The sequence below is a fragment of the Sus scrofa genome, chromosome 1 (genome assembly GCF_000003025.6).
Source record: "Sus scrofa isolate TJ Tabasco breed Duroc chromosome 1, Sscrofa11.1, whole genome shotgun sequence".
In the NCBI taxonomy this organism is placed as follows: domain Eukaryota; kingdom Metazoa; phylum Chordata; class Mammalia; order Artiodactyla; family Suidae; genus Sus; species Sus scrofa.
The window spans coordinates 29,967,215-29,979,218 of record NC_010443.5 but is presented as its reverse complement, the minus strand read 5'-3'; the positions used below and the strand labels follow the sequence as shown (position 1 = coordinate 29,979,218).

At 45.9% G+C, this 12,004-nt stretch overlaps 1 protein-coding gene across 1 annotated transcript; it reads left to right on the top strand.

Moving 5' to 3' along the window:
- TCF21 (transcription factor 21) lies at window positions 946-3,939 on the top strand. Its single transcript, XM_021087668.1, has 2 exons — window positions 946-1,684; window positions 3,384-3,939. Exons 1-2 carry the CDS (start codon window positions 1,235-1,237, stop codon window positions 3,471-3,473), a joined length of 540 nt encoding a protein of 179 aa, XP_020943327.1. The 5' UTR covers window positions 946-1,234; the 3' UTR covers window positions 3,474-3,939.

Genomic DNA, 12,004 nt, shown 5'->3' with positions numbered 1-12,004 from the left:
AACAAAATACTTTCTACACACCCTATCACGCTATCTCCTTCCTTTTATTCCCTGGAAACTGTGTGTAGTTGTGTGTGAGTGTGCAATGGTCAAGTCTGTTTGTGTATACACAGACAGTTCTTTGATATCTTTAAAGTGACCAGGTACAGATGGATATTTTCGTACTTTCATTGTCATCCTCTAAAGATCCTATTAAGCACTAATTATCTTTTTTTTTTTTTTTTTGTCTTTTTAGGGCCACACCTGCGGCATATGGGGGTTCCATGGTAGGGGTTGAATTGGCATCTTGCCTATGCCACAGCAAGGCCAGATCCTGCTGTCTTAGACCTAAACCACAGCTCAAGGCAATGTTGGATCCTTAACCCACTGAGCGAGGCCAGGGATCAAACCTGCATCCTCATGGATACTAGTGAGATTCCCGGTTCCGCTAAGCCAGATGGATGGGAACTCCGAGGCAGTAATTATCTTAATTCACCTCAGGTAAGGTAGGAAAATATCTTGGAAAAGCCACGGAGTCTTCGGAGCTGGTTGATCTCTGCCCTCTGCCTGGATTTTAATTGATGCGGGGGCGGGGAGGGCGCAAAAGGATGCTAGTGAGATTTGTGGGTGAAAGCCCCAGAAAGAGAAAACGGATGTGGTCGTTTCTCCTAAAGTTCTGGGTAACAATCAGCTATGACCTCTTAAGCGGGACGCAGGCCTTAGGAGATGGGCTGCCGAAGGGGCTGTGGGTGGAGCCTGCTCCTCCCTGGCTGCCCCAGTGGAAGTAGGTGACCGGTTTTTTGCGTCCTGCAATTGAGTTGATTTACATTACAAGTTGGAAATCTGGGGCTGTGCGTGAGAGTTTCCCTCCGGCGGTGAAAGGGGTCTAAGAGCTTGGCTGGGGCCTAGGAGGCCCCTCCCCTGGGTTGCAAGGATCCGCCTCTCTATTCCCCAGATAAATTCCTAGTGTCCACCAAATTCCTCAGCGCTCTCTCACACTCCCCTACGGCCACGACTCCGGGGGTGGGGAAACCCAGCGTCAGTTTCCTGCCCGCTCAAGCCCTCGCGGCTCCTTCTCACAACTCTGCGAAGGGGAGCGGAGTGTGAGACCCAACCAGACCCCCAACTCCCGCTCCCAACCCGAGGTGGCTGCCCCACGCGCCACGTTCCGGGAACCCATTGGTTTCAGGGTCTCTCTCTTCTCTTCCCTCGCTCCTCTCTCCCTTCTCTCTCCGTCTCATCCTCTTCCCCAAACATGTCCACCGGCTCCCTCAGCGATGTGGAGGACCTTCAAGAGGTGGAGATGCTGGACTGCGACGGGCTGAAAATGGACTCGAACAAGGAGTTTGTGACTTCCAACGAGAGTACCGAGGAGAGCTCCAACTGCGAGACCGGCTCTCCCCAGAAGGGCCGCGGCGGCCTGGGCAAGAGAAGGAAGGCGCCCACCAAGAAGAGCCCCTTGAGCGGGGTCAGCCAGGAGGGGAAGCAGGTCCAGCGCAACGCGGCCAACGCGCGCGAGCGGGCCCGGATGCGGGTGCTGAGCAAGGCCTTCTCCAGGCTCAAGACCACACTGCCCTGGGTGCCCCCGGACACCAAGCTCTCCAAGCTGGACACCCTCAGGCTGGCGTCCAGCTACATAGCCCACTTAAGGCAGATCCTGGCCAACGACAAGTACGAGAATGGTTATATTCACCCGGTCAACCTGGTAAGTTCTCCTATGTGGCAGCGGCGTCCCTGGGCCCCAGCCCATCGCGCCCTCAGTGGTTCCCGGCGTGAGTGTGTGCGCCCGCGCTAGGACGCCCGCTTCTCGGCCACCTCCAGCTAGAGCCTCTAGGGGACCAGTGCAGGCGATCCCCACAGGGCCCTCACTCTGAGTTCCAAGCCGCCAGAACGCGGTGATTTATGCTAGTGTTTGACGTGGCAACCCAATTAGGAGCTTGCAAGCACACTGAGCTGGCAAAGAGGAGGGGATCCCCCGCACTCACGCCAGCGCCTTCGGGGCTGTTGCGGGACAGAGAACTCGGAAGAGATGCTGCGCGCTGAGGAGGCATGTTATTAATCCCTTTATTCTTCCTTTAGTTGAAGAATAGAACTTGGTTTCCCACCCCACTTATTGCAAATAAAAACATCCAACTCTATTTGTTTCCCAAGTATATGTGGAACCATTAGATATGAACACATTCATGCCCCCCCATAATTATCACATAAAGCTTCAGCTACTTAAATATGCTGGCTTCTTCCAGAGGAGGATTAAGTTTTCGAATCCCAGAAGCTCTAGCAACGATCAGCAGAATCAGTACATTCTCAGGATATTAGTGTAATAAATAATATTAAAAGCGGTCAAAGATTTCAGAACATGTTACTTTTTATCTTGAAAAGTTTTGAGCCTAATATTTTTCTCAAATATTTTGCTGTTTAAGAAGTATATTTTCATTCCTTTTTCATTTGACTTAACGTCCAGGCTCTAAAGACAAAACAACTAACTAGCACCTCTGTTTATATATGATAAGGAGCGGGTTTTCCTCTTAAAAGTCCCCTTATCGGCCAGCACTGCTACAGAGATTTGAAGGTTTGAATTGTCTTCTTACTAAATTGGTTTCAAGAATTAGAGGCCGGAGGGGATGCAAAACCACATTTTGCTACGAGGAATATTTTCCCCTCCGATTAAGAATCAATTTTTTTTCAATGAGTAAACAGCCTTTTAAAATCTGAAACCAAAATGAAAGCAGTGCCTTCATATACAGTTGCTGCTGATTTCAGCTTTGAATAAGAAACTTAAGTGAGCTTTATTATAATCATCACAGGGAAGGGAAAAGAAAGCCAAGCTATGTTTGCTCATTCCAGTAGGAAGATGATCCTAAAATACGTGGATCCTAAAGTTCTTTCATTAAGGTTATTTGTTTTTAAGGGCTAGCAATTCATCTAGAAACAGTTGGTTAAAGCCCGTGTTTGTGAAGAAGGAAACGAAAGTTAGAAGTAGGGAAATCGATAAGGGTAAAAGCGAGAGGGCTGGGAAGCCTGAACACTGGCCTCGGAAGAGGAGCCAGAAAGGCGCCTCACCTTGAACCCGGTACCCAGTAGCGCGAGGTCCTTCTCGGCTTCCGTGCTCAGGCTTACCGTTATGCCACGGTGGAAGCCACCTTGGGCTTTCCAAGGTTCTCCTGTCTTGGGTTTCACTTTGAACCCAGGGTGAGCCCCTCTTTGCTCCCCATCCCGAGCTGTGACTTGGTGCCACAGTTGCATTCTGCCACAAGGCGCACTAGGACCCCGAGTACACTGCAGAGAACCGTCTCTCCCACGCACTGCCTGCCCCCACCGCGCCGTCTTCTTCGGTCTCTGACTCCCACCCCATCCTACCCCTCCTCCATGGCCACTTACCTCCTCCACCCTCTTCTCTCCTGCAGACGTGGCCCTTTATGGTGGCCGGGAAACCCGAAAGTGACCTGAAAGAAGTGGTAACTGCGAGCCGTTTATGCGGAACCACGGCGTCCTGACCTTGGAGGTGCGAGTCTGGGAAAGGCGCGCTCCCGGGGGGAGCGGGCCCCGGGAAGGCGACCCTTGCCCTCCCTGTTCTCTGTCTCTGCTTCCCCCTCGCAATGCTCCTCTCCCTGTCCCACCCCTCGGAACACTTTACAGCGACGAGGAGATTCGTTTCCAAACCAGAGGACATCAATTGTACTTACAACGATTCCCATCTATTTAACTTTATTAACTTCTACCGTGAATGACTCTGCGAGCCTTGCTGGTCCAAGTGCAATACGTAATTATAAATATATAAATAGATAATAAGAGCCTATCAATGTGTATCTTTTGTACAATATGTTGTAAAATGTAGATCATAGAATAGCTGACTTTGACAGTCACATTTATAAAGTAATTCACTTAAAGATATATATTTTTTTCAAACAAGTTTTGCTACTTTCAAAAATAAATCTTTCTTTATATTGCTAAAAGCCCTGACATTGGTGTGTGTGTGTTTTTCTTGTAATATATTCGGAACAGAAAGGTGGGAGCTAGATAATAAAAGCGGTTCTTTTGAACCTCAACCCAAACTTCTAGAGATAAGAAACGATTCAATACCATTTCCGCTATAAAGGTGCAGATATTTGCACTGAAACCTTAGCAAATAATTGATCTCTCGGATTTGCAAGTTACTTTTAAGACAATTAGAAATAATGTGACTGTAAACAAAGAAAGGTCACGATTAAAATAATTAAAAGTTACACAATTCAAGAGATAAACACACCAGAAAAGGAAAATCTGATTTTCAGGTATTTCACAGTATAATTGCTGACAGTAGCGGGAAGGTAAACTCCACATTCTACTATAACTTTCCAGACGCGGACACAAACCCAAGCAACCTATAGCTGCAAACCAGAGAAGAAATAATGGAACTATAAAAATGTAAATGCCATACCTCAGGAATGTGTTTTACGATTTTCAAAGGGCTGCAACATGCATTGGATATTTCTTATTAATAACTAATGAATTACTTCGAACAATGGCGCATGCCTGCCTTTCGGTTGGGTTAGCCAGTGCGGTCAGCTCCCCTCCACGACTTCCGGCGGACTGGGCTTTAATTTAAACATCTTCCAGGCTACGGAACAGCTCGTTGGGGAAGATTAAGTTGAGATAAACAGAGAGGCAAGTCCGAGGAGCCTGGGACCCGGTTCCCTCGCTGCCCCAGAGCAGCCCGCGGCGGCCGATGCGCCAGATGCCACCGGGGCTGTTTAATGTTCGGGGTTATGACCGCAGTGTTTACAAGACGTCTTCGGTTATTTATACTGTTATTCCTCGCAGAGGGCCTTGAAACTTCCGCTTCATGTGCTTTCTTTTCGGATTTTCTTTTTTTTTTTCTCCTTTTTCTAGGTTCAGTTTGGTACCTGGAGTAAGAGCTGCCCTTACCTCCAACCAACTCCTCCTCTTGACCGGGGAATCGCTGGGCTGGAGGGATGGTCCCTGTCGGTGGTAGTTCCCACGTTACCAAGTCCACACCTCCATTTTCCAAAGGCTGACTCCTCATCCACGTGCCTGTCAACTGCACGTCGTCGGAGGACTATTAAGGCGTCAGGCTTCCCTACCACTCCCCCAACCCCCTACCCCGACTTGACCTTCAGGAGAGCATTTTAAGCTCTGGCCACCACTACTTTCATTCGCTTCTGCTACAGGGACAGTCCGCCTTAGGCTCCAGGGCTCCCTGATCCAGAGTTCAAGTCAGAGATGAGTTCCAACGAGATTCAGTTTGTACTTCACGTTCAGCAAAATTTCCAAGCTCCCACTCATGTTTTTACAAACAGATGCTTAAAATTCTGAGCACCCCACAAAGGCAGCCCCCCAGAGAAGTAACTTTGGCTGGTTCATTCATTCTGTGAAGACCCCTAATTGCAAACGGATTTGTTAAAAAGTTCTCATGCCTCCCACCGCATAATGCCTGAATCTATGTATACAAGACACACAGGTTAAGCCCTAGTTTGGGCTCCAGCTTTAGTTTTATTTTTGTTTTTGTTTTTGTTTCCTGAAAGGGTTTGGATCCTCAGTTTCCTCATCTCCGAAAGTGGGGATAAAGGTGATTATGAGATAATAATGATCACATACATTCTTTTCCTCTTTCACCTCACAAAGCATTCGTGGCACTCAAATGAAATTACATTTTTGCAGTTGCTTTGTAGAGGAAAAGATCCATGCAAATATTAGTCATTTGTACGAAGTGGCTGGCAGCGAGCAGTCTATAATAGACCTGAGCTTCAGGCAGGAAGCTTAAAGGGGTGAGTTTATACCACACAGGCTAAGGTCCTTTTATTGCTAGAACCAAAACACCTCGTCGTCGTTGCAATGTTAAAGGTTACAACTCTCTCCCTCTCTCTTTCTCCCTCCCTCTCTCTCTGTCTCTCTCAGGCGCACACACACGCGCACACACACACACACACACACACACACACACCTTTACCCTTCCTCAATGTTCTCCAAATTTGTCCAGAGACTTACAGCAATGTAATGATCCTCTAGAAGTCAGGAATTCAGAAATATTTAGAGAGCAAAGATAGGGTCTGGGACCAGCAAATAGTGCCTGGCTGTCAGGAAGCCCAGAGCAAAGAGGTCACAGCCTTCAGGCCTGGGCTCACTTGGGGACCCAAGGGTTGTGCACTGAAAGCGAATGACGGGTTGTGGCCAGCACTAGCCTTGGCACAGGGTAATGTGACTGCCCCACACCCCTCCACACACACATCCACAGTCTAAACGTCCATCATTCCCAAGTGCCCTTCTCTTCTGCCAGATCATCAGCACTCCCTCACCCACCATGCCCTACTTCCCTGTGTCACAAACCTGTCCCAGCAGGATGTGACTGCCAGTCTAGGTGCTCAGTGTGTGTCTTGATTTAAACTGGAAGCAATGGGCAACTGGAAGAGTGGGGGATCCCTTTTACTACAAGCCAGATAGGGGTGAGGGAGACTGTCCTGTCCGTGGCCTCTTCGTTATAAAAATTGTCCTAGAAGATGCTTTCAGAGAGAACCAGGGGAATGACCAAAGCAGGTTGTAGAAGCCTGAGAGGAAAATGAAGTATTTCAAATCACCGTCTGTGAGTTCTCAGAAGTAGACAGATACTGAAAGTGGACGGCAGCCGGGGAAGTCCCTCTCCTCTCCCTCTCTGATTCCTTTTATGACGTTTTAAAGGCAACTCATTGTGCTTCCAGCAGCTTTTCCGCCAGTCACATCGGAGACCTCTTTCTAAAAACAGTGCTAAACAAGGTAGTACCTGCTGGTTGTATTTCGTGATCTGTGGGAAGTACTGTCCAGGGGAGGCTTGAAGCCTACGGTTGGTTCTTCAGTGTGTATGAGAATCACCCAGAAGATTGCTGGAAGCAGATGTTTGTGCTCCCCCAGCTGAGTTTCAGATTCAAAAGGTCTGAGGTGGGGCTCCAGAATTTCTACTTCTAACAAGATCCCAAAAGTTGCTGGTCCAGGAAGCAGACTCTGAGGATCTCTGGGGATGTGCGTCACTAGAGAAACAAAAGAAGTTAATGCAGAGGGAAGGGAAATATTGGGGAAGTTTTTTGGTTTTTGTTTTTCCTTTAGAGTCTGCATGTTCTGGGCTCCAGTTTCATTTACTTTTCTACTCACTCCACGGTGGCATTCAGTGTATTATTCTGAATGGGTTAAATGCCAGTTACGACATCAAACCAGTCTTCCTCAGAAAATAAAAGATTTGTACGACCCTGGTGTATGGATCTGTGTGGGTATTTGTCTTGCGTGCTCAAAGAGATTTCAGCCATCAGCTGATGGATTAAAGACCCGGATGGATTAGGGCCTCCACTGCTACTGGCTTGGTTGCAGCCCTTACTGGGGGAGAGAGATCTGGGCGCCTGGAACCCCTTCGCTCCAGGAGGAGTAGTTGGGTTTGCTCTGGGCTCTGGCTCTGTGATTCTGGCTGGTGAGAAGTCTGCCTAGGATGGGGTGCAGGGGTTCAGGGGAACGCAGAGTGCACGCCAGGTGGAGCTCGAGGACCAGGGAGGGACCCAAGCCAAAAGCGTTCATAGGGAACGGCTCCTCCAAGGCTTTTTGACCCGGAGATGAGTTTCTGGAAGTGGGCGGAAGGAGACTATGGAGACACCGAGTTCCAAGCCTCAGCCTACACAGCATCCTGGGTCCACATCCCTTTCCAGGTGCCGCCTCGAAGACCACCAGGTGCGTGTGCCAGTGGGGACCAACCCCGCGCAGGGAAACCGCCCAGGAAGGGTTCTTAAAGTAACAACCCAGCTCGACCAACAGAAGCACTGGCCCAAACCAGCTGGCAAGCCGAACTTCCTTTCTTAGCTTTGCATCCTTTTCTCCAAATTCTGGCGATGCCCTTGGAAACTCATGTGGTGCCAACGGCATTCTTGAAAGCCCGGCTGGCTTCCTCCAGGCGTCAAGGCTCCAGGTGCCTTTGATCTTTCGATCTGGCAGGCTCAACTGGTCCACCTCGGCCAGTTCATGGAAAGATTAACCACCCCGGAGGACTAGGCTAAAGATCCCTTCCCAGGACAGAGGGAGGAGAAAGGGATGGAAAGGGCGGAGAGAACAGTTTAGAATGTCATTCAGTTATGAGACCAGACTCCTCGAGGCAACATCAGCTCATCGTTTGTACCCAGCACCCAGCGTCCTGTCTGACACCTCAATAAATGTTGATCACGAGCAAATCATTAACTCTCTGTGGCTATGGTGAAGGAATAAGATAAGATAAAGGGCACTTGGAGCAAAGAAATAGACAGTGGGGCTCTTGCTGTGGTTAAATTGAAACTGAGCCTCTCAGCTGAAGTCAGGGTGCATATGTGAGGAAAGAATAAAGCAAGCAGACATGCTGGGACCAGATGGCATCAAATAGGGATAGGATGTTTGAACTGCCCTCCCCTCTCTCCACACACACACACACACACACACACACACACACACGATCAGATGAAGTCTGTTCTCTCCCTTTTCAGTAGAAGATGGCATTATTAGTTTTGAATTCACATGGCCCTTGGGTCAGAATCATTACCTTAAAAGATGCTTTGAATAATGGAAATAATTTGAGATACTTTTGAGACTAAAATGTAAACTGTAAGACTAAAAAGGTCTATTTATTTATTTATTTATTTATTTATCTTGCTTTTTTGCTACAGCTGCCAGCCTATGCCCCAGCTCAGGGCAACGCTGGATCATTACTCTACTGAGCAAGGCCAAGGATTGAATCTGTATCCTCATGGGATCCTAGTTAGGTTAGTTTCCGCTGAGCCACAACGGGAACTCCTAAAAAGGTCTTGTTTTAAAGTTAATCCATTTGGTGATAAGGAAGTAAGTTATTGCCTTTTACAGATGCAGTTCAGATCTATGTCTAATGGATGGTATAGTGGAAGGAGCTTTTGACTGAGCTCTTGGGCAAGAAATGACTATTTAGGACCTTGGCTCTTCCATCTGAAAAATGAGTATAAGAGTATAATAAGGACTGTGATAAGATATGTGAGCAATGTCTGGCACATGACAGGCACTGATTGATACTGGTTTTCTTCCTCTCTTCTCTGGTCATTAAGTTATAAAAGTGCCTAAAAGAATGCTACGCATTTCCTCTAAAGAGTTATCTAACCACTAGTAATTACTGAATAGAATAGTAATAATTATAAAGAATTACTAAATTCTTATGCTAGTCCAGTCACTTCAGGTCATCCTGAAGATGACTAAAACAGACCTTGCTACCTTATTCACAGTGTATCCTGCTCCTCATTCTGGATTTCAGCACTTAGAACCTTGTCAATAACAGGCAATCCTTATTTTCTCTCTTTCTCTATTTAGTTTACATTTATCTTCACCAGCTCCATGAGAGCAATTCACTTTGGTTTCCCAGCCCCCAGCACAGTGCCAGGAACGCGTTATGTGCGTGAAGAGGAATGAATGTATAAGGCTTAATAATAAGCGTATTAGAGATACGACATCTTCTACATAAGTTCATGTTGTATTCCTATAACCAAGGGTTGGTTTAAATATATACATCATTTAATTTTAGAATGTGGTAATGAAGATTTATTCTATAATAAAAATCAATCTACAATGAAGACATCAATTCTGTTGAAGGGAATTAATCTGAAACATTGGTCCTCATCACATGTGGATTCTCCCTTTAGCACTAAATCTCAAGAAAGTGTCTACATGAAGTACTGTGTCTTTCAAAACAGTGCATACCTCCCTTCAGTACCCTTATTGTCCCTGGGGACCAGTCAGCTCTAGACTTTTCTGCTTGGTTCCTGGGATTATTCACTGGCGAATCTCATGAAATTTTTTCTTCTTCTTCTTTGCACTTTGTGAGAATACCACCATCTTCTGTTGCCCTCTAATCTCTTACTTTCTGGCATCTGTTACCCCCTCAATAGCTCCTTCAACTATCTTTTTTCTTTTTTCTTAACAAGCATTCTTTCTCTCCCCACCAAGGACTAAAAAGAAACCTAAGACATCTCCAAAAGCAGGGAATTTTTTAAACCAAAAGGGGTCATTTGGTTACAAGGAACAAAAATCCCTTCAAACTGGCTCAAATAAAGAGGGGAATGAGGCGTTGTAAAGATAGTCCAAGGAATCTGGCTGACATCTCCAGGCAGAAAATAAACAGTAGGGGAAATCTATTGGGAAACTGAAAGTCAAGGATAAAACTCCCTTTCTGTCTCTCCCTGGAGCTGAGTTCTTATCTCTGCTTTCTTTGCCAGTTTTCTGCGTTTTCTCCTCTGATTTTCTGTGCTGACTTTCTACTCCTCCTGAACTTTCTATTTCAGATGGAACTGGTTTGTTAGGTTCCTGACAGATGGCCCCAATTCTATAAGAACATGCAGCCACAGGTTCTTCTATCCAAAATTCTAGTCTCAACACTTCTTAATTTTTTTTTTTTTAAGGCCACACCTGGGGCATATGGAAGTTCCCAGGCTAGGGGTCAAATGAGAGCTGCAGCTGCCAGCCTGCACCACAGCAACAGCAATGCCAGATTCAAGCCACATCTGCAATCTACACGGCAGCTCACAGCAACCCCGGATCCTTTAATCCACTGAGTGAGGCCAGAGATGAAACCTGCATCCTCATGGATACTAGTCGGGTTCTTAACCCACTGAGCCACAACAGGAACTCCAATTCGAATTCTTGAGAAAAAAAAAAAAAAAAAGCATATATCCGTATGGACTGCCACAGTCTTGTCCTAAGGGACTCTGATTAAATCCCCCAGGTCAGACGTACCCCTCTTGTCCCGTCGGCTATGACTGGCTGGGGATGGATGGACAGGTTGGCTGATGACTGGGAGAGATGTTTTTGAGATGGAGGCTCAGAGTGAGACGAGAATCTCATATATGTTTGCTACAAATGTAATCTAATGGATCAGGGCTGAGGTGTCTGCATACGGGCCACTTGGTTTTATTCTGCTATACCAATGGTGACCAATATGTGTTTGGGAAAAGGTCAAGTTTACAGGTCATATTGTATCTGTGATGAGGGGAAAGGGTAGAGATACCAACATCAAGAAAACACGGATTCATACATCCAAATGATCTGCTTTACAGCACAAAATTTTATTGATAAAAATCACCTCCACTTGTATAGCAATGCTACTATTGGACATATTTAGGAAAATGCTAACTCACATAGATTCAGCTTTACTAATTTTCTTTATCCATTTGCATTACAGAGAGCTTGTTTATATGAACTATCATATTTCACCTTCAAAATAACCCTAACCAAGAGATCTTATCATCTCTTGTTTTCATTTAAGGCAACTGAAACACAGAATGGGGAAGTAAATCACCAAAGTTACATGGTAGATAAGTGGCAGAGGATAGAATTTTCTTATTTAATTAAACTGAAATGAGCTTTTGCCTTGAACATAGGACACTCCCCAGGATAAAAGAAATTAAGGATGGTTATAACCCTAAAAAAGAAATACTTGCAATAAAAGCATGACATGATGCTTTTTCACTTTTTCTTTTTCTTTTTTTTTTTTTTTTAGGGCTGCACCCATAGTGTGTGGAAGTTCCCAGGCTAGGGGTGGAATACACCACAGCCACAACAACAGCAGATCCAAGCCACATCTGTGACCTATACCACAGGTCACCAAAAGGCTGGATATTTAACCTACTGAGCCAGGCTAGGGATCAAACCCATGATCTCATGGATACTAGTTAGGTTCTTAACCTGCTGAGCCACAAGGGAACTCCATGATGCTTTTCTAAACTAGAATGGTTGTCTTACACTTATATAAAGATCTCTTTTAGACTTATAAGCATACGTGTTATTCTCTATCACCATTACGGATATGAAAAAAAGGAAATTATAAGCAAAATAAGTTAGTTAAAATAGTCTAAAACTGTTTTGTACTCAGAGTCCAATTCATTTTGAATTATTTATTCACTCAGTCATTAAAATCTGCTGATTTTCTATCTATCATGTATTGGTTTTTGTCATATAATAAACTACCCTAGACCCCAAAGGCTTAATACTGTAAGCACTTGTTATTGCTTATGCGTCTGCAGGTCAGTTGGGC

Excerpts from the sequence above, each read along its gene's own strand:
- TCF21 (XM_021087668.1), top strand. The coding sequence starts at position 1,235 with ATGTCCACCGGCTCCCTCAGCGATGTGGAGGACCTTCAAGAGGTGGAG. Across the intron at positions 1,685-3,383 it reads ATATTCACCCGGTCAACCTG|ACGTGGCCCTTTATGGTGGC; the intron begins GTAAGTTCTCCT and ends TCTCTCCTGCAG.